The following is a 24019-nucleotide window of genomic DNA, read 5'->3' on the forward strand; positions in this document are numbered from 1 at the left end:
ACTGGTTCTGGGGCAGAAAAATGGTCTGATTTTACATTATTCATGCGAGTCAGAGAAAACGTAACAAGCAATCAGCGGGACAAATGAAACACTGACCCTTATGCGAGAAGCGCAGATACAGAGAGAATCAAGGATCTACAAACAGTGCAAATTACAGCCTTCTGTGATCTGAGTTGCATGCTGTTTATCAAATATAGCATTCATTAGTCTCCATTTAAATCTCTCATTTTTGGAAAGCTGATCATTACTACAATTTCAGAAAATACAAACTGGAGTAGCGACAGACATACAAATCCACATGCACGCTAGAGATCAAAGATGTATGATCAAGAATCTTTGACTGTGAATGCTTAAACGGACTGAAATAGACATACAACCAGCTCAACAGTTCACTTTAAAATGAAAATTTGATCATTGACTTGCACTCAATTCATTTAAAACTCACATTACATGCATCTAAATTTTGAAGAAAGTACTGGCCACTCTTTTTCATACAGTATAATTAAAATGGGGATCCAGGCTATCAAGCTCAAAAAAAAAAAAAAAAAAAAGCACAATGAAAGTGTCATACAATTGGTCATCTTCTAAAGCCATAAGATTGCTTTGTTTAATGACCAGGCTGAAATTTAAAGCATTATTCACTGAAAAGCTTGTCAATGCGATACAACTAACACCGTGTCCTAACCAGACACGACGCGCAATAAAAGGTATTTTTTCCATGTTAAACAGAGTTTTTGCTCTAACCAGCCGTGACGGCGACACGCGACGATTCTGTTTTAGAAACGGTTTCTATTTCTCCGCGACGTCGTGGTTGGAACAGCAACACAAAATATGGCAATGATAATATCTGGTACTGTTTATGTGCTTTATTTCATGTTAAAAGCGTCTAATGTGAGTTAGAACGTTCAAACTGTCAACTCAATGCGCAAGAAAACAAGCATATTCTATGACAAAAAATGGTTCAGTCACTTCGTATGTACTTTAAATAATGTTTAAATGGTGTAATATTTATGAATTTTACTATGTACTTGCCCATTTTGTTGTGTCTGTTGTGCTCTTGCCGAGAGAGCCCGCCCACACTCTCTTCTGATTGGCTGTGGTTTTTGATTGATTTTATCGCTTCTTATTGTCGCATCGCGTCTAGTGTGGACAGTCAAATTGCTCGTCGCTTGAATCTTATCGCATCGCGTCCGGTTAGGACACAGTGTAAATGTCATGTCTGACTGTGATCGATCATAATGAATTATAACAGAATTAAATTTCTGTCCGTTCAGTGTATGACTGATACAAGTATAGTGTACAGATAGTATGGACAATTTCATTAAACTTATGATGCTTTTTTGTTGTTGTTTGGGAGCTTGACAGTATGGATTCCCATTCACTGCTACTACAGACATTGTACAACATTTCAACTTCTGTGTTTCAAAGAAGAAAGTCACACATGAGAGTGAATAAATGATGACAGAATTTTTAACTGTCCCTTTAAGGTCTTGTAGCACATTTAATTGTGTCAAAACCCATGTTTTATGGAAAGACTTATTTTTAGTAATTAGCCAACAAATGAGCAGCACCAAGGTACACAACAGGGCAACCCATTCAAAAGATCTATCCCTTACAGTCTCACTTTCATCTGTGTTAAATTAAATATGGTGTCTACCTTGACTAAGATTTGTGGTCTCTCTTATTTCAAACTCAGAATGGAAGTGGACCAAAAAAGCCATGGAAATAAAAGAGAGTGAAAGAATGGATTAATGGTTTATCAACCACATCTAATGAAGATTTGTGTGTGGATGCCGGCACGCTTTAGCTGATTCATCTCTCAAGACAACACCAAAGGAGAGGGAGAGAGATTTACAGCCCTCATCACATTTGTAATTAAAGAGTGTTTTTTCTATCTTTGGTGAGAAAGCTCTTCTAAGCAGGCAAAATCTGAACTCTAATAAATGAGCAATCTTTATCGTAACTGTGCTGTACAAATTAAAATGTGACAAAACTGTGAACTGAAAAAGCCATTCACTTCAGCATATAACTAGGCTAATATAACAGTGTCACAGCTTCTGAAGTTGGTTACATAATTTAGATTCAGCGATAAGGTCAAACGGGGTAAAGTGAGACTCAACAGCATCACGCTGTTTGTTGCCAATCTTATATGGGCTCCACTAAAATGATTAATCACATAATGTCTCTACATAGCCATGGACAAAAATAACTTTAATTCACACATCTCCGTCGTGAACAACAGCGTGGGCCCTCATAAATGAATGGCCACTAATTATGTTTCTTCACCGATTTGAAACATCTAATTACTGTAAGAGAAGCCATAAATGAAACAATAGCATTTCAGAGGCTGATAGCAGCACAGAGGAATGCTGGACAGGCTTGATAAGTAAAAAATCAATTTACAATTATTAACAGTCATTTATTTTAGGAAAAACACTGTGAGCTCATTATGTAAGCTATATGCTCATGCATACAAAAACACAAAATACTTAATCCCACGGCATAGCATATGGCACATATAAATGACTATAAATCATTGGTTTCAATACATAAAATATACATGAAAATTTGCAAGCAAACAGAGAGGAGCTAGTTTTTGCATGTTAGCATGATTTTTGAATGTACGCATATCTGCATATCTTCAGCACAGTGGTCTGGGAGAGGGAGACACACCGAGTGGACTACTAACTAGCTCCTTTCATTTTTTAAAAATTGCCAAGGCTCTCTGAGAGCTTGCTAATTATGTAAACATGACTTAGAGAAATGTTCAGCAGCAGAGGGAGCAGAGAGCTATCGCAGCCCTGCATTACCTCATCAACAGATATTTCAAAAGAGGAAAGCTCGGCGGAATTTCAATGGAACCTCAAGGTTTTGCTAAAGGACAGGCTGCAAGGAGAAAAGGGGTTAGGAGAGGGCACGTTTTAATGAACTACCCGAACACACCCCGTCGACACCTCAACCTTTCTGGCTTCGACGGCAGAGCATGTGCTCGTGAATCTTGCTGGTGTCCCTGAGAGCCAGCAATGCCAGCTTACCAAACCTATTCCATAGTCTGCTGTGCAGTCTTTATTTTCTCGGACAGACAAGAGACAGGACAGAAATGCAATTTTTTGGCCTTTCTCTCTGAGATACACATCTATCACATGGTCCGAGGTGGAAGAGAAATACAAACAGGAATCCAAGGCCTCGATCTCACAGCTAAGCGTTTACAAATCAGAGCTATTTCCTGGTTGAGTGGGTCACCTCTGGATTCATTTAAATGTGAAGAAGGTCCTGTGTTCAGAACTGCTAAACACAATAACGTAAACAAGCTGCAACTGTGTACCTCTGGCTACGGGGGCTGTGCGTTTGCATCCAAAATTCAGTTCATTCAAACGGAAGGAGCATTCATAGTCTAATTAGATTTCAGCAAGAAAATCTGTATGTAAGGTGATTAAGAAGCATGGAGGCATGCTTCCCCATCTGAATAATTACTTCATTCATCAAAACAGATTCTCAGGTTTTAAAAAACTGTGAATAAGGTCACGTGCTGAAATAAACCAAAAGGAACAGTGGTGATTTTAGCTAGTGATTTAATGCCCTTCATCAGCTTTTATGAGAGTGATTGATGTCTTAAAGGATTAGTTCATCCAAATATGAAAATTGTCAACATTTACTCATCATCATGTCATTCCAAACTTGAATCTGTATGAATTTCTTTTGATTCTCTGAGTAACACAATAGGAGAAATGAATAATGGACTGGTTGCTCTTTTCCATGCAGTTACAATGAATGGGACTAGAGGTTTCGAGCTTTAAAATTATTCTAAACTCCAAGTCTTCTGAACCCATAAGAAAGATTTGTGACAAACAGACTAAAGTAAGTTAATTCTAGCATAATGGTTCTCGTCACCTCCATTGACCTGTTTTTTTTAATACAGTGGAAGTCAATGGTCACCAAAACTGTTTGGTTACCAACATTCCTCAAAATATTTTCTTTTGCGTTTTGCATAAGAAATACATAGAGGTTCGGAACAACATGAAGGTGAGTAAATGATGACAGAACTTTCATTTGTGGGTTAATTATCCCTTTAAATTTCACAAATCTATAGTATATTAGCATTGATTGTAGTGCACAACTTTTATGATACTTTTATGGTGCTTCTTAGTCATGACTTTTACATCACGTTTATACTTTGTTGGTTATAACGAAATGTTTGACAAGCGTGCAGTGCTTACACTGAACAAACTCTGGCTAATTGAGCAGATTCTGACTAATTTAAATGTCTCTAATTGGCCATTGTGTTCCCACACTCAACAAACACGTCTGTGATTGGAAACAATGCTCAACGCTGCAAAAACATGTTGTAAATACAAACCTTTGACACTCTTCACAGAGAACTCGCACAAAACGCACAGGAGAGTTTAAAAGCAGCCACCTATCAGCGGGTACCAAATTGACCCCGTCCTCTGTATTTAAGTATCGACTTGGCACCAAAGTACTGGTACTTTTGACAACACTAGTCATAAGTTTGCAACAATCTGAGGATGAGTAAAAATTACTTTGATAATTGTTTTTTTTTTGTTTTTTAAGGTAACCTATACCTTTAAATTTACCAAACTTATTGTGTATTGGCTTCAGAAGACTTGGAATATAGTCCACCACATTTAAGATACTTTTATGGTGCTTTTCAGTCATGACAATCTCATTCCTCTTTAATTATATTAAAAGAGTGGCCAGGATATTCTTCAAAAAAAAACAAAAAAAAAAACACCTTTTGTGTTCTACAAAAGAAAAAAAATCATGAGTTTGCAACAACCTGTGGAGGACTAAAATGACTTTGAAAGATGACTTTCATTTTTGGCTGAACTGTAGCTTTAAGTGTGCAAAGATCCCCTCCTGAGTATGTGAAGATGTCTGGCACCTTCGATCATCTGCAATCAGACTACAATTAGAGAAGGTACATACTGTGAGAGTATGTAGCAATCACTATGCTCTTTCATACCATATAGCATGAGTAGCAACCGGTGGTATTAACGATTATGGCCATGTCAGCCTTTTTAGCCTGGCATTTACTGACATATGGATCTATGGTGGACACTGGCCAACATCTAGCAGTGTAGGACAAAAACTCAAGTGCCGACCTTCATGAAGGACACCTGTCACGAGGCTTCAACACTCTGACCAATGTGGCAGAAGTAACATTTAAGAGCATAAAAACGATGAAGAGCGACCTTTCATATTGTGATTTAATGGAATGCTGGAAGCCGTAAAGGTCAGGCAGTGTCATCCATTGCGTTCCACAGACAGCACTACAAGTAACATGAGGTCTAATAATATATGAATCCATAGATCAAAGGCTTCCATACCCCAATAATCTTACTACCTTGCTGAAGAGCAATGAATTTCTGCAGCCATAAGCTGCTTTGTCGTAACATGAAGATTTTGAAAGAAGAAAAGAAGTGTTTTGCGAGAGAAAATGTGTTAGGAGATCCCATACCTGAAGTGTAAAAAGATTCTCCGTTCTCATATCGCTCACAGTAGGAGAAATATCTTTGTTTTGCAATCCACTTACATTAATGCAAAACAGGAATAATGTGATCTGACAAATATCATGTTACCTTGGCAAAACCCCTGCAGATTTTGACACCAGTACAATGTTTAACTTAGACTTTAATGACAGTCCAGTTAGCAGCGAGTCCAGGGAGTCCCGCTATGCTGCCAAGGCTCAGGTTCTTGGTCGAAAAACCCTGTGTAATGCTTCACACTTATGCAATGAATGCTTGCGACCTCTTGTCACAACTCTAGAAGAGGGATTTTGCCAAGAGGGGAGAAGTGCATTTGTCAGCGCAAAGTGCCGCTTTGAATTTGTAAAAATGATTACCTTCGACGACACAAAAAGGATAGATAAATGAAAATGCATATATCATGGTTCAAAACAAATGAGTGCAATGGAGGAAAGAAAATCAGGATAATGATGGGCTGAAGCAAGTGTGAGCAGAGAGAGGGCAGAAAAAGGAGAGGGAAAGAGAGCAAGAAACACAAGAAGTCCTGCTGTGTCCAGGGATGTCCGTTAGATGGAGCTGCGGATGGGCAGGAATCCAAACGCAGAGAGTCCCAGCCTGCTGGCTCTTCGTTCTCAAGGACCTTTAAAGATCAAAGCCCAGCACATAACAAGAAAGGGAAAAAGAGGAAGGATCCTGTGAAGCAGAAGAGCTCACGTGCCCTTCCAGTGATTACGCTAGAACTTCCCTCCCACTGATCTGAACGAAAAGCGCCAGAATGGGGGAGTCTATCGAAGTCTCTGTGAATCACCTCTGCAGTTGGCACCTCATCTCTCCATACTGTTGGAGCATGGTTCCTCTCATAGTACCGCTTCTAGTGTGGACGTGAAGGGCTTCCTGTGAAATGGCTAAATAAGAACAGGCCCTACTGGGATGGGCGGATGAGACCAGTATTTGAAAGAAAAGTGAAAGTGACATGTGAAGGCCAAGTATGGTAACCCATACTCGGAGTTTGTCCTCTGCATTTAACTCATCCAGTTAGTGAACACACATTAGGAGTAATGAGTAGTGAACACATGCTGCAAACTGTGGACACACACACACGGAGCATTGGGCAGCCATTTTTGCTGTGGCACCCAGGGAGCAGTTGGGGGTTAGGTGCCTTGCTTAAGGGCACCTCTGGCATTTCCTGCCGGTATTGAGAATTGAACCCGCAACATTCAAAAACATACAAAAAAAAGCCCACAACCAAACCTGATGGACATAAGAACTAGGACACTGAGAAAGCTGAGTTAGCCTTGATACACTGCAGCTCCATGAGGTCAAAAGTAAAAGAAAAAGAAACAACAATAAGGGTCAATGTCCTTCACACACAATCTCACAAGAGCATCAGTAGGAAAAAGTAAGCACTTCTGCTTTAACCTTTAAACTCTGAGAAGTAAATAAACGCGACCAAATAACATCCTACATTAAATTTTAAACAATACTTCATTAGGCCCTCCCAGTGATACTGTATTCATAAATGAAGGGCGGTTTTAGGTGTACGCCCATCTTCCAGGCAGGTCTTGGCAGTGTTGTATAGTCTTGCCTGTGAGAGGAAACCGCTAGCTTCAATAATTAATCCTGTACAAGATCCATCAATCACTGCATCTCTGAGAGTCAGGGAGACAGATACCAATCCTATTTATTTCAAGTGGGGGTGAGCGGCAGGGGTATGGATTACTGGGGTATGCGCGCTAGGCTGGCAGACTCCATGAAATGGAATAATACATCAGGCTTCAGTGTGTGCACCTCAGTTCCCCTGCCATTTGATCCAGAGAGCTGAGAACACAATGGCATTTACTTTCAAACTCTTGTAAATATTAGCTGCACAACAATGCACTGAAACAAGCATGCAAATAAGCGTATTATAACAGCGTTCTTTTTCCTTTTGCTTTGTAAAAAAAAAAAAAAGTCCTTTACAATGCAAAAAGCCAGGCCCGGCAGTTCAAAACTAAAGGTAGAAATCTATTTCTCCACCCCTGAATAACTTTGCACCTCACTGAACATATGAGGGAGAGGAAAGAAAGACAGAAGATAAGAAGAATGAGAGGGGAGGGGAGGGGAGGAGAGGAGAGAAGAGAAAAGAAAGGATGAGGTGGGGTGGCGTGCAATAAAAAATGAAAGCGCAAGCTGGGTTCAATTTAGAAGTTCCCATAGGAGGTGAAGTGACCTGTATGTGCAACAATAGAGGTCAGGCAATTTTGAGCAGGTACCCCTGTCATCAGAGTGTACTGGAGACCCCTGCCTCAGAGCCAGAAGAAAACTGCAAAGTCCTTGTAGCATTCAAGACCCCAGAATGACCCACAGGAAGGTTCTCATTACAGACAAAGGCAGCTCGGCCCAGGCTACACAACTGCCCTCCTACTGCATGCTGCCACAGTTACGGAAACAGAATGATGGCGAACTGAATGTCCAGGCAGACTTGGCAATCATAAATTCAACTTATAAATGATGTAGAAACATGAGACGATATATTAACATGACATGTAGCACATTATATAGAATATAGAATTAAGGTGGTTACAGATGAGCATATAAGTAGTAGTAGTAGTACAGTAAACAGTCTCTTATAAATGTATTTTCAAGTTTATTTTACAAATTCTACTAGAGCTGGACAATTAAGCATTAAAAGATCGCAATCTCAATTCAAACACCAACGTGATCTTACTCCTAAAAGGCAACTATTCTGCTGTGGCTATTAAACTTTTGACAAATACGATCAAAGCAAACATTCAGATCTGGCTAAGCCAGATGTAGAAATAAATCAGTTGTCATGTATAGGTATGAAAAACACAGTGTCATTATTTCTGTTACAATAATTCAAATTATCACAACAGTACTGAGATAAAGGTTTACAGTTCAGATATAAACACTGATGTAGCAGTAGAAATCAAAATAGAGTAAATAACCTTTTAAAGTAACAACGCTTCAAATAAAGATTGTATTAACTGCATCATTACACAAGTAGGTGGCTACAAGTGACTGTTAAAAAAGTATTTGTCATTGAATAATTCAAGAGATTAGTTAAAAAATGCTGATTAGTTACATTTTGATTAGTTGTCTATGTAGAATCGTGCCAGAATCTCTGTTTTAAACAAAAAAAATCGTAATTCTCAATTTATCCAGAATCGTGCAGCTCTAAATTCTACACATCAACAATAAAATTCGTTTTTTTGTAATTTGATTTTAGTAATGAAAACTGTTTTCACACATTATACAAACAACACAACCATTACTATGATCATATTGGGAGAATTTATCAACAGTCTCATTCAAGAGGAAAGTAGTTTTCAAAATCATAATGGCCTAAATGAGATACTGGCAGCAATCCTAACTTTATAAAATATTCAACAGGAAATAAAGAGAAATAAACGAATATCTATCCATATCAATCAACAAATACCAGGAAATTGTTTTGGTGTGCAAATGAAAGGCAGCTAGTTATGCAAATAGAGCTCCCCAGAAGAAGGAGGTGGCATTTGAACCTTAATCTCCAATCCAACATTTGAGAAGACATCAGCAGCTCAACCTGAGAAGCCCATGAGCACTGCATTTCAAATTCAAGTCATGCTTTGGACACCTGTTCATAAAAATGTTAAAGCATTTCTCTCACCGAAAACAAACAAGCAAACATGACCTTTAATTTCCACTGATTGCCCCAGAGAGGCTAATGAACTTCTCAGTAAACACTTGCAATTCATACGGGGTAATTTTAATTAGTCACAGTTGAGAGGAACGTCCCATTTACAACATCAAAAGAAGACAAAAATTCAGTCACAGGTAGGCTGAGGTTCGATTGGGCTTCCAAAATCATCAAACTGCGGTAATCAGCCAAACGAGTCGTTAAAAGTTAAATACCTCTCTCTCTGTGACGAGAACTGTTCAAAAATCTTAACTGTTGTAATCCATAAAGGAAGACTTTAATCCAGGGAAATGTTCTAATGAGCTCAGGCTTGTCTGGGTGGGGGATAGGGAGGCCCTCAGGAATAGAGGCACTGAAAGGAGCAGGCGGAGAAGAAGTGGAGGGAACCAGTCTAAATAACAAGCAGTCTGGGCTCTGAAAGGCACAGACAGGCCAATACATCAGCAAGCTAGCCATCTAGTGCTGGAACAAATCTCTGCCAAGCTAGATTTTAGTCTGGGATCAGACACTTTGGCATCCATAATAAGAGCAATATGAAGCAGCCACTACTGACGTAAAGAAAATATTCACTTTCTACAAGAAAAACAAGAAGAGCAAGGGGGAAAAATAAGTGTGCGCATTTGATGACACTGGAAGTCAATATGACTGCCACATAAAAGATGCAGCACCCCCCTCACTGTGCTACTGAAAAATGTGTTATTCTGTGATAGTTCTAAACACAAACAAACAACTGTCTACTTGGAGCCCCACATGGATATGAGCTTAGAAATATACTTTAATTATAGGAATGCACAATATTTATGAGCAATATCAGTGATTTAATTCTGCTATTTCTGTAAATACTGAAAATTTAGACAGCCGATGTTAGATAAGTAAAGGGTCAGTTCACCCAAAAATGAAAATTCTGTCATTAATTATTCACCCGCATGTCGCTCCAAACCCATAAGAACTTTGTTCATCTTCAGAACACAAATTAAGATATTTTTGATGAAATCCGTGAGCTTTCTGGCCTCCGATAGACTGCAACATAATTACCACTTTCAAGACCCAGAAAGGTAGTAAAGACATCGTTAAAATAGTCCATTTGACTACAGTGGTTCAACCTTAATGTTATGAAGCACCAAGGATACTTTTTGTATGCAAAAAAAAAAAAAAAAAAAAAACTTTATTCAACAATTCCCTCCTTGCATGTCAGTCTCCTACAAGGTTGACGTTCTACACACAGTGCAGCACTTCCGGATTCTATGTCAGAACACCAGCTCATTATTGGCCAGCTCCTGTGTCAGCAGCACACACATGCATCGTGCTGCTCACATGTACAGCGTCGGCCAATACTGAGTCAGCGTTCTGACGTAGAAGTCTATCGGAGGCCAGAGAGCTCACGGATTTCATCAAAAATATCTTGATTTGTGTTCTGAAGATGAACGAAGGTCTTATTGGTTTGGAGTGACATGAGGGTGAGTACTTAATGACAGAATTTTCATTTTTGGGTGAACTAACCCCTTTAATACTGGGCTTTCGTTCCCACCTATAGAAAGTCTATAATACCTAGAGATAGTAGTGCCTTAGCATCTATCAATTTCATGCTTTAAAAAAGCCCTTAAAAAAAGTAAATGCAAAATTTACCATAATACAATTAAATATTTGCAATTTATATATTGCTTGCAAAAAATTTCATCAGTAAATAAAGCTACTTTTGAATGGTTACCAATAGTGGCTAAGGAGTTGCTACCTTCTAACTGCTGTCCCTTTTTTGTCCCCCCAAAGATTATAAAAATCCATTTTCCAGAGGCCACATTTCTATTATTATTTTTTCTCATTTAAACAGTCTAAACCTTTTTCTTTCACAATCTAAAAAAGTAAATCTTTATCCATTTTCATACTGTACTTTACAATGTCTAAATTCCTTTGTAGCACTTAAAATTAGTGATTTTATTTATAATATCTGCCATTTATTTGCTAACGGCCATAACATGAAAATAATTATTGGCTTCTTGGCCAGAATTTCAATATCAGTGCAACGCCTAATTAATTATATATCAGCAGACAAGGCAATTTCACTAAAACAAGCTTGTAGCAAGTAACTGAACAACGGCCTCATATTACAAATTACTACTACAAACGAGTAACACAAAGGTTACACAGAGGTTTCCCTTTGTTCGTATGCAGCTCTTTTATTATTTGTTCAGTCTTTGCTCACAAAACATTCATTATATTTTCAAAGGTATAGCAGAGTGATGTGGTTATAATTGAAGCCATGACCTGAAACTGTTATTGAATAGATGTGACGCAGATTCCACAGGAGGGACGGCAAGTGGGGGGTCTGGAAAGATTCAGATGGGAGACAGAGATAAAAGGAAGGACGTTCCCTTTATTGTTGGACCCCAACAGAGGAGCTAAACTAATCAAAAGTAGGTAATGTGAAGTGCGAGGCTGACTTCTTAAAAGTGACATCACCTCTTTTGCTACTTTTCTTAAAGAAAAGGTGGAAAAACAGGTCAGAAAGTCATGTAACAAAAAGATAAAACATGCTGAGACTAATGTGTCTAACAAGCATTTCGTGTGAATTTAACCTCTCTATTGTAATCTTCTGGACAATTGTGCACCAGGAAGGCTCTTGATGCATTGTAATCAAAAACAGAAGATTGCTCTGATCAGTATTTAATCTGTAAATGGCTTTCTCCAGCAGGTGCATTGACTCTCATGAGGGGTATCATGTTGTCTCTGATTTGGTGGGGGAAATGCAGTCATATCTGGCCTAGTGAGCCAAACCTCTCTTTTTTTCAGCCTCTCCACATACTGCGTAATCAGAACCCTCTCCCTGGACGTTGCCGCCGGACGTGACTGTAACCGGAAGATTCCGTTCTCTCTGCCCACGAATCTCCCTGGGCTGCTCCAGTGCCATGTGCGTCCACGATGGCACCCCAGCAGGAGCAGAGGCATATTGCACACGGGCACCATGCCATGGCAGTGCCGGGCAGAGAGGATTAGTCCTGATGACAGGGCATTAAATGTGTAGAAGTCCTTAGAGCGACTGAGCTGATGCGCTCTCATCCCACAGTTGGGCTTCGGTTCAGAGCTGAGAGAAGGTTCACAGGTCTTTAGTGGCTGCCACTCATTAGAGGCTGAGAGTCACACTAGCTTAGCTCCTCTTTCCTGCCTGTCTCCCTCTCCCAGAGGGTCCCTTCCAGAGACCAGCACTTTTTTGGTCTTCTGATAGTACTGCTGACACTTTTTTGATGAGAAATTTTTTGATTAGAAATCATCTTATGAGTTTGACAAGTCATCATTCCTTCTTGAACCTCACTGGTACTCAAGCCAACTAAACATAAGGGCTGTTCACACTGCACTTAACCCTGGGTTATTGTCGTTCTAAACACCAAAACAGAACGTTTCACACTTGTAATTTAGAAGCGGGGTTAGAACCTCTTTTTCCCGGGGTTATGAAACCCTTCTCCGGAGCAGGGTTAGCACCGCTTTTGCAGTATTGAATCCGCATTGCGGTGCCAAACTTGTACAATGTGAAAGGATGCGGTGTTAGAATGTTACAGCTAGATGCTTAGCAACCCACAACCAATTGCGTGCTCATATTTGCCTGCTTTGGACAGTCACAGAAACACTGCCTATTGTATATAAAGAGTAAAGAAAATTCAGCATTTGAGAGGAAAAAAGTCAAATGCTGACTTAAACGTGACAATTTGAGTGAAGAAGAGACTGTTTCAATCTTAGCTTTATGGTCTGATATGTCTATTCAGTATAAACTGTGTTTTCAACTGTGTGACACTGACACTGCAAATGTGCAAAAAAGAACATTAACCTAGGGTTTAGGAATGTAAAATGTGAAACGTCAGCTTATAAATACCCAGGATTATTTGTTAACCCTGGGTAAATTATGACCAGTGTGAAACGTGAAGCAAGATAACCCAGGATTCCATTTACCCGGGGTTTAGAAGGATCCAGGGTTAACTATTTCAAGTATGAAAAGCCCTATCTATTTCAACATGAGAAGGCATGTTGTCTTTCCTTTAAAAATATGTCTGAAATAGGCCTGTCACGATAGTACATATATCAAATTATCGTGCGATATATGGACATGACCTCGATAATTTTTGGTGACGCGATATATTGCCCATTATGTTTACATAAAAATAAATGTCACCGACATTTTGCAGATCGTGCTGCCTCTGTCATCTCATCACCTCTCCGAGGCGAAAGCGGGGCTCAGCTCCTTCATACACAGGGCTGACATCGACAGGCGAAAAAATGCGCCATTCAAGTCGTCATAGTGTTTTCCCGACAACTACATACAGTCTGGAAGAATAAGTGCAAATGCACTCAGTTTCCGCAATCTACTGGTGCAAATATAAACATGACAGCGCAAAATGGTGCACGCTCACAGCTAGTTTCACACAGGACGCGGCAGTCGTGAGTGTCTAGTTCGTTTTCATAGAGAACGCGTTTTTGCATTCCACTGCGCCATTTTTCCATGGAAACGTGTTTGTTTGACTGTTGCGCTCGCGTCTTTCGCAGCATCTCGTGCATGACGAGGCACTAAAACACAGAGCTCAAGTTAAAAGAAGTTTTTCAAACACGCCTCTAAAAAAACAGATACCTCAACAGGCCATACCTGACTGCTAAATCTGTGTCTTTCTTCATATGGACATCTGACAATAGGGTGCACCCTTACTTTACTGAGAAAATAAGGTCAGGGAAAAACCTGTAGATGGAAAATCTTCATATAAGTGCCTTTTGTGCATTTGCAAGTGTTTTTTTCTACTTTTTTTGTTTTTGTAAGCAAAGGTTTATTTATTATTTATTCAACATTATTATTTTTTTGACGCTTCAATTCCAGTATCTAAATATTCTTAAGAGTTAAGTTCATTGTCATTTGAAAGTGTGTAGGCCTACTTGCATTATTATGCTGTTATATTATGATTATATATTCAGTGGCATAAAATGGTCTTAAAATGGCAATAATATCGCATATCGCAATTATTTCTGGGGCAATATATCGCACAACAAAAAGTAGTTATCGTGACAGGCCTAGGCTGAAAGACTAGAAATCATGTCCTGAAAGGAAGATAAAACCAAGTGAAAAGAACCTGAGAAGGAGGTTTCTAAAGGATTGTCTCAAAAGCCAGTGTATACTGTTCCCATTGAAAAAAAACAAAAAACAATGATACTGCCCACATGTGGATCAGTTTTTGTCAGATTATCTCAGAAAGGCCAAGCATGACAAACATCAGAGTTCTTCAGATACTAGATCTCTCTGTACAGGATCTCACCTGAATAAACTTGTTTCCTTGATTTCTGTTCCTGGAAGCCAATGTCAGATCTCATAGATCCCCTAATTAACTCTAATTAGTTTTTATGTCCACCTCAAAATCTGTTATCTGCCTTTATTGTAAAGCCTGTTTTCTTTGTTATAAAGTGCCGTAAAGTGCCATAAAGTGCGTTGTTATAAAGTGTGGTGCCGTGGTTGCTCCAGTTAAATAAATTGTCATTCCTTGACCCATATTGTCTTCAAATCTCACTCTGACAGTTTAAAAGCAGAGCAATGCCTTTTGTGCACATCACCTCTTTTAAACCACCTACATGCTTACCTCCTCCTCTTGCCATCTCCCTTGTTTTGAGCAGATTGGTTTATCTAACTTTCCAGCAAATGCTTGAAATTATTCCAACTAACATTCTCCCTATGAATGGAAAAGACGACAGATATAAATATGGCCTAAAGCGCTGAACATCCAGTAGAGGAGAGATGGGCTCCCACATGACCGCTGTACTCCATCTAGCCTGACTTGTCTGGACAGCATGAGAAGTTACGCTGTCATCCAAATTTGACTGCACTTCAAAATGGAGAATTGCATGTTACATGAGGGAAACTCAGAAAACAACAGACTTTGTGAGAGTAAAAAACAAAGCTCATAACATAATGTGAGGTGACAAATTTCTGAGGTTGATCCTGTATATTTCCTGCCCACATAAACTCAAATTGAACCCTCATAATTACGAAGACATTATTTCAAGAAAGAAAAGCGGGAAGAGCAGCAGGAGGGATATAGAGGAAAAACAGGAGGTGTCACTTTCAGTAAGAGTCACACAATCAGCAGCAACGAGACTGCTTAATACCTCTCAGTCTGCCATCAGTGACTCACACTAGCCTCAGTGTCTGCCTGGCACACATGACACACAAATGCCCTTGCTTTTTGGGAAAGGTTGTCTTTGCTCCTACCAATTGTACAGACCATCCTGATGCACGCAACATGAAAAAAACATCACAATAGCCGTTTTTCTGCTCTGGAAACGCAATGCTGGTGACATTAATCTAAAGCAGTGTTTCCCAACCGTTTTTGTCTTCAGTAAGGATCATATATCCCTTTTTACTCATACAACGCTAGATATCATTTCGCTTTATCATGAATAGGTGTTTCTTTAACTGTGGCCACTTTTAACACAGTGAACTCTTAAAAAAAACACTTTTCACATTCGTTTATTTTGTCCACGAACAATGTCCAACAACAACAGCAACTATGTCTAGTCTGTTTGCATTTTAAAATGTAATATTTATAGATTTTCAATTGAAAGTCTGGAACAAGAATAAAAAAAATCTATACATAACAAGAATATACAAAAGAGTGAAAAATAAAATCATGGTTAAAAGTTTCAAAGTAGTCTTCATACAAAAAAAAAAAAAAAGAAAAAATATCAGACACTGGGACATAAAAGTGCCTGTAGTTGAAAAAACACTATAATATTATAACAGTAACTCACTTTAGAAATCTTTGTTACACATAAGACTAAGTCAATAAAAAGTTGGTAATGTTTTTATATTTCATTATTTCAAATTTGCATTAGGTTTAGAGTTTGCATTTTCCAAGCATTTTTATGCAGACTGAGAAATATAGAATCTAGGTTTGTTATTATTTTATAACTGACTTTACTTTTATTTAGTAAGTGTTATGGGATTAAAATAAGAAAAAGCACTGTATTATTGTGAAGAGAAGTACAAGTGAGGTGAGTAAAAAGCGCTGCTGCAAAAATCTCCTTCTGTCCTACTTCATAGGCTATATGTGCACATCTATACCATTATGAGTGGCATTTGCACAAATTAAGACAACTTAGATACTATTTTGTTTCCTTTAAAAAAAAGAATTGGGGGAAAAACCATTAAATAACTTTCTGAAATATTACAGAGTTCCTGATTTCTTTCTGTAAACCTTTCTTTCGCTTCACACATACTAGGACGAATATGACATCATTCCACAATAAGTGCTGACATTTTTAAATCAATTCCAAAAAGCACATTAATTAATTTTGACTGCAAGCGAAACACCGCAGGTCAACCGCGTTAAACAATCAGCTTCAATTAGGAAGGCAGCTGCTGATCTGAAGCAATATTCTTGTTCACTTGTATCAGTCTAAACCAGACCACAAATATGCCTGATATAAACCGACAGCCTTTGAATGACAAGTGCACATACATAGTTCAAAATCTCAATTTTTACTGCTCTGAGCATTGCATCATATTACATGGAAATAAAGCCAAACAATCAACCATATCCCACAATGCTGTATTTGCACTTCAAAGACAAACTATTCAACAAAACGAAACTGAGTCTCTGGTTACCAGAACCGCAGAGGGAAAACATTCAGAGCTAAATCTGACAAGACACAAACATTCCACGGCTGGTGCTTTCAACGTCTATTTCAGCATTGTCATTCAGATCCATACCTCTCTCCCTTCAAAAAAGCCACTTGTCACTCTATAAAGAATACGTGGAGGGATAAAGCAGTGTATTCAATTCATAAATATCCCTTTAAGAGGGCCACGTCAGTGATTTGTCACTGGGGACTTTTGGCAGAGCTGAAATTGATGTAAAGGTGACATGTGAGTTATGTATGTGGCTGTGGCAGGCGTTTTGATATTACTGAGCGAGGCAGGCAGGCTCACTAACCCACCAGAGCGCTCCTCATCCCTCTCTTTACCTGCCTGCATGAGAGGATGTCATTAATTTGAGGGGGAGAAAAACGAAAGAATAAACCCAAAAACACTTGACAAGCACACACAAGGTTTTTCTTTGTCTCCTGTTCTCTTATGATGCCTGTCACTTAATGTGTGAAACCCATGCGTGCTTCAATGGGATCAATTGTAATAAAACTGCATCGCCTTCACTGAGCTATGAGTTTATGAATCTCCTTAGAGAAACTCAGTCATTTAAAATCCCTCTAGCTTACGGCAGTGAAACAATGTTTAGTTTCAATCTCCCCGCAGCCTCCGCACAGAGGGAGCCACGCCGCACAACAGACTGAACACGAACAACAAATAAAATGTGAAAATCAAGCAAGTCACCGTCTCATTTCCATTAAATGATAAAGTAGCTGCATTGAAAAGAAATGAACTAATTTAAAATGGCTGGCCTATAGGTCAAGGACAGCTGGAGCAAACAGTCTCTGATTTTTCCACCCACAGTCATACAAATAAAAACATTTCACATTTTCATTTTCAATACCGAAATCTAAGAGGCTTGTTATCTTTTCTTATTTGTTTGATGCATTGTGTCTGAAATGCCTTCAGGCTGTGATAAACGTACTTAAAACACATTCTCATGTAGATTATTAGGTATATGGCTTTGTTAGATAGCAGGGCTTCTATGCAGTGGCACAGAGGGGTCTGAAATAGCATGTCAGCGTCTACTGAAAGTCAATAAACAACTGAACCAAGCTAAACAACTTGCATGATTTTAATCCTAAATATTGTTCGATTCCTTGAATTGTTAATATATGATCACATGGTGCTCTGACCCCTGGGAAAATTTTCAAGGAGTCTTGAAAATATTACGATTGTCAGGACTAAGCTTTCCACAACTACAGTTTGAATTAGCACTATAATGTCTATCGGTTCTTCTCGTCACACCGGTTAAAAATAAATAAATAAATAATCACATCTTGTCTATATTTCCAGGGAATTAAAACATCTGTGAATAAAAGTGATGCTGGAACAGATGGGCAAAAATTATATACATTGGAGTTTTAACTTACAAACTGCTGTGCAGTTCACTACCAAAAAAGCAACAGAATATGAGCTAAAATATTGAAGTCCAAAACATAAATGTTTTACGAGTAGATCATAAACTATTGCAAATTTATGTTTGCATAAATGTAAAAATGAGATCTTTGTATATACAGAAAGCTTTATGAACCTGCTGTTTCCTAAAACACTCAATCTATGTCCGCTGAGTGAAAATCCTTTGCAAGCACAGCACGAAAAATAGGCAACTTCCTCCTGCCACAAAAATAAGGCAATCACGCAGTTGCTGTTAATATCTGAACTGACTGCAGAATCCCTAGAGAGGTTTCTATTAACACATTGTGTCCGTTTCACTGCTTAAAATAAACGAGGTTTTATCTCTATAAAGTCAGCAGGAGTTAAAAAAAGACAGCAGCAGATGGCGGAGAGAGGTGACCTTACCTCATTGGTGTTCCACCTGTGTCTCTCTTTTGGCAACGTGGAGCATTTTGGTAGACATTCAAGCAGCTTTTTGGGCAGGTATATTTTCAAATGTCCATGTTCATCTGCAAAACAAACAAAAAAACAAGCATTCAATAAAAATTAGAGATAGGAGGCAGTAAAAGCATTTCTGTCATTAATCAATACCCATGATGTATTGATGCAATCATGTTAATATATAAGGCTTAGTGCATGAATACAGTAACCACTATATGTGATTTAATATTAGATTTTCCTCTGCAGTTCTTCTACATTCTTCATACAGAGCATATAACAAGGATCATTAATTAATGGGCGCCAATTATTCTGACTGCAAAGAGCGACTAATGAGCAACTTGCAGAATGAAGGTAAAATGTTAGATGAATGAAAATGTGAATTAATGGGCCAAGTGTACTGTGAGAAAAAAATAGAAAAAGAAATAGTGACATACTGTGATGTGAATCATCAGATTTCAGGTGTTTCAGTAGTGGAAGTCCACTCTCAAGGGCTTAAGAGAAACTGATGCTAAGCTTTATTAAGACTTTAACTACCCAATAAAGTGCACAGCCACCCTGATCTTGACTGTTCAAAAGAACAGTAAAAAGCACAAATGCTGGCTAAAGATAAAAGAAAAAGGGAATACAATTTGTTCAGGGGCAATTAAGGCAGGGCTATATATCAGGCTTTCTTCCATTCTTATCTTGTCTGTCTCTCGTTCCCATTCCTAAGGGCTTGGCAGGCCAGTCAAATCACTGCCATTTAACTTTCATTGTTAAATGAAAGTTCACTTTCAGGGTGGAATTACTAAATTACAATGAAATTGTCTACAACTGTAAATGGAGTCCAATTATAATCACCTTATATGACCAACTGCTGATTATGCATTCGCCTGTCACCTGCACCCACATGACATTCACATTCCATTCCACTAAAACCCCTGCAGGATGGTAGGAGTATGAAAGGAAAAAAAGGCTTGACCAGACACCTGCAAGCAGATATTCTTTCCTGAATGAAGTGAGTATATGCAATGTAGGGCTGCCCCCTAACAGTCGATTAAACATTACTCGACTAGAAGAGGTTTAATCAACCAAAATTTTATTAGTCGGTTAGTCTGAGAGAGAAAAAAACGTGAGGGACAGATCGTTAACGGCGGTTCCTTTAGGTAATTAAACATTAACTAAACATTCATCTATCATCCATCAACGTTAACCTAGATAAATGTGCGCATATACAAGTGTTCGTGCGGAGTGTAGAAGCTAATGTATAGCGCGCTTAATGCAAAACATGGAGGCGCCGGCACGATCACTTGCAATTTTTTCTGATAACAGCATAAACAACTTAAAATACTAATTTTTGGTCATACATTTGGTAATACATCATTCAAAACTGTAAAGGGTCTAATTTTTTTTTGTGTAAACTCACAATAACAAGAAAATGTTGTGCCTTTGTAAGATAAAGAAAACAAACAGGATGTGCTTTCTGCTACCTCAGTCTCCCTGAACTGGAGCGTGCCACAAAAACGAACTGAAACTCAGCGTATAGACTACTTGCCTCACAGACAAGAGAAATGTATCTATAGAAAGCCTGAAATATCTACTTTTAAACAAACAAATTCAAATCAAAAAGAAATACTCTCTGCTTATGTAATCTGTATGAAAGTTGCAATTCTCTCTATAGGTGAGTCAGCATCATCAACTTCATCTTTGCAGCCGACACTGACTCAGAAAACACTAGTTTATTAATAAATAATTAAAATGTCTCCTTGCTCTTTTTTTCACAGACACATTCATAATCATTACTTTTGCCAGTGCTTTGTGGCAAGCTTTATGTGTGCACTAAAACGCTCATTATGGTTTAGTATTTTCCTCAGTATATATTTAAGTAATTAATTTAATATAAACATGCTATTAGTCGACTAATGGCTTAAATGAATGACTAACAGTCGACTAGAAAAATCTTTAGTTGGGGGCAGCCATAATGCAATACACAGTACGATATATACATATACACACACACACATATATATTTTATATATAATTTTTATATATATATATATTTATTTGTTCTCCCCATGGAACTCAATTTATTATATAATATCCCTCTGAATGGCCTCCCTACAATGTGGACAACTGTCTACTGAAGCAAACAAACAAAAAGTATGCATAAGATGTCTATTTTTAATTTGCTCAGATGTATTAATGTTTTATGAATATAATAAAACAAGAATGTACACAAAGCCTCAAATTCATGTTCATTACTCTGTAAGCTCAACTTACATTTCAACACCAGCACAAAGACGGAATATCTAATCCATAACAAACGTCCTAACAGCGAGTCAAAAATGTGACATAATATGCCTGAGTCACTGTCAAAAACACCCCCGCCATTTTCCCAAGGCTGTAATTGTGACAAACAATCATCTATCATTTGTGAATGCGATGCTATACCAAATCCTGTAAATGTGGTTATGAGCATGCTTGCAAATCAGATCGATTTCCTCTAAGCTAATGCGCTTACACGTCACCATGTGTTCCGTTGCTGCACACGTCACTGATGACAAATCAAGACACATATGCTGCAGTCAATTACACATCTCCAGGTCTGATGGTTTATGTTACACTGTCGGAGGGTTATGCAAAATTTAAATAACCCTGGTGTGAAGGCCTCTTTCTCCACATCAGTGAGAAAGATATTTGCTTCTCTTAAATGACAGTGGCATCATCTAAACTGGTCCAGTTGTGAATCTTTCTTCCTTCCCTAGTTGTCAGACAATCAGCTCTGATATTGCAGACATCTGTTTATGTCAAAGAATAGGATTTTGTCATCTGTTTGGACTGAGAAATATGGCCTTATATAAAATACATAATCATGTTACAGATCTCTAGTTTTCCTTCTCTTTTCTTCCACACCCAAAATAATACATTTTATTCACTGAATAAAAGTACAAAAACATCACTTATCACTGTCAGCAAAGCCAAACCAGATTTGCTTTACTTGCTATAATTCATGTTATAATCATAGGGTGGTGTGATTGGAAGAGGTTAAATATGAGGGTCATACCTTAGCTGAGTTAGGGATAACATGTCTCTCAGTCATTGATCATCACCCTGACACAAAGTGGAGGTCTCTTGTATCACCCTGAATTAGTGTTTTCACAATACTAAAATTTCTAACTTTGATACGATACCCTGAGAAATATCGATATTCAACACAATTTTCGATACCACAGGGAGAACTGACATAAATACAGACACAGATATTTAATTATTTTCTCATAATTTTTTGATAATTTGGGTAAATTTGTTGTAATAGCTTTCACACAGCACAGCGTGGCTTTATTTGAAACTATACTTACAAAAAAGACAAGTAAACAGTCAGTAATAAAATAAGAACGAATAAACAAATTGCAAACGATAGATAGATAAATACAAGAGGGGTGGGTCTAACAGCAGTATTCGGGTAATCAAGTAATCAAATATAAAATAACCCTGGATTGTATTTAATTTTTTACAATGAAGACTGATTAATTCTTATAATTAAAGTTACAAAAGTTATTCAGCATTAAGAACAGTGAGTGTTTTTCTCTTTGTCTTTTGTTCTTTGATTAACATGATAGACAGCAGCAGGTATATTAGGCTGCTGTCACTTTAAGAGCGTATGCACAGATCCAAAAACTGGCATTTTGACATAATTGTGTCTTCAACCGTTTAAGCGCAATAAGCCACAAAAAAGATCTCAATTTGATACTTGAGAGCTATTTGAGAGGCGGCTATATGTGCGCTCCACTTATATAGACCAGTGTTGTGAGCATGAAAACTGCGGGAATTAGTAAAATTATGCGGAATACCTGAAACCCAGTGCCGAAATTCAGGCCCTGTAACAACACTATTTAACCGGAGCAAACGATACAAGTGAGTGGTGTGTGTCAGTTTGCCGTCGAAGAGGAGAGAGAGCAAGAAAGCGCTGCTGGTATCAGTGTATCGATATTGCGGAAAATGAGTATTGGAATTGTTTCAGATATTATATAATCAAAAACTGTCCGTTATGCTGCTCGATACTGCAAACTTTGACTTATCATATTATTTTAATTTATTATCATAATCATAAACACACTGGTTTGTAGCGCAAATTACTTTTTACCATTTACAGCATTTTGTTATTCTTACCTTTACTTACCTATAGCGGCAAATGAATCGGAAGTGCCCACACAACCACAGAAAATAGCTTACTTCCGTGTTGCTACATAAGGTGAAAATATACAGACATTTTTTTATAGACAGACTTTTTTTTTTTTTTTTTTTAATAAAAGCATCCTCAAGAATTTTGCAGAACAGTGGGTTTCAGTTTAGAGGCACTGACTTTTAGTTGTCCTTCCTGTCTAGCTAAGCCACCTTTGAAAATGTCTTACAGTGACTGTGCTCAACAAAGCCTTATACTTTATTCAAGGAATGTGATTCTCAAGTGTGCGCTTCTTATTACCTGAACCCTTTTCAATTTGTCTGAGAACCCCACTAAAGCTTGGACTTCTGTTTGTGAATATAAAACAAAGACCCGTGTCTAAAGCACAAGCTGACCAGAAATCAAAGATGTTCACTTCAAATGGCAAACCCCCATGTCCCCAGTGTTTCTTAAAGGCAAAGTCACCCTGCCTGTCCGTTCTATAACACCTCTATTTTTAATTTGCTCAGAAGTCTGGATGTCTAAAGTTATAAAAGACAATATTGGAAAATATGGACTGGAGTGAAATCTTTAAAGAATGAGAAAAGATGGAGAAAAAAAAGCAGCTCACTGAGAAGACTGTAATCCCAGCCTAGAGCAAGGTCCTAACAAAGAGTTTACAGCTACCTGATAAGGCCATGAAACAACAATGTGACTCTCTGTGCTCTTTCGTTTGGGGCATGGAGATAATTCTGGAGATTGGAGTATGTGCTGAACATAGCATACACTGATGGGAGCGATTGTACAAGGGTAAATGAGTTTTACAGTAGAGAGCTGAGACTGGTATCTGGAATCATTTGACTCACTCAATTAACATTACCATAAAGCACCTGCTCACGAAGGACAACAAGCCAAATTCCCACACACATAGAAAACAACAATTTATCTCTGTTGCAACCAGTGCCACAATTGAAAACAAAAGGTAAAATCAAAAACATAATGGCCCAATAATTTTAAAATAAAGCCATAAGCTTTTAAACGGGCAAAAGGCCAAAAGTCAACATGAAAAGGCATTCACAACCCATTTTATGTCTAACATTTCTAAGCAGAACAGAATACCTGTCAAAAAAAATAAAAAAGTATGGTGACACTTGATTTTATCCATCAGGAATTGCTTGGGTTGTGAAAACTGGGCGTTCCAAAGC

At 38.2% G+C, this 24019-nt stretch overlaps 1 protein-coding gene across 17 annotated transcripts in view; it reads right to left on the minus strand.

Annotated features, from left to right (window-relative positions):
• camta1a (calmodulin binding transcription activator 1a) overlaps positions 1–24019 on the minus strand; it is a 394274-nt gene that overhangs the window by 341970 nt on the left and 28285 nt on the right. For 16 of the 17 annotated variants that reach the window (XM_051880160.1, XM_051880166.1, XM_051880173.1 and 13 more), the window contains one exon: positions 18638–18741. In XM_051880160.1, coding sequence (XP_051736120.1) covers positions 18638–18741 — 104 coding nt within the window. Of the gene's footprint in view, positions 1–18637; positions 18742–24019 lie in introns of those variants that run through there. The other variant, XM_051880172.1, reaches the window with a different exon arrangement.

This window comes from Ctenopharyngodon idella, chromosome 22 (genome assembly GCF_019924925.1).
Source record: "Ctenopharyngodon idella isolate HZGC_01 chromosome 22, HZGC01, whole genome shotgun sequence".
Lineage (NCBI taxonomy): Eukaryota > Metazoa > Chordata > Actinopteri > Cypriniformes > Xenocyprididae > Ctenopharyngodon > Ctenopharyngodon idella.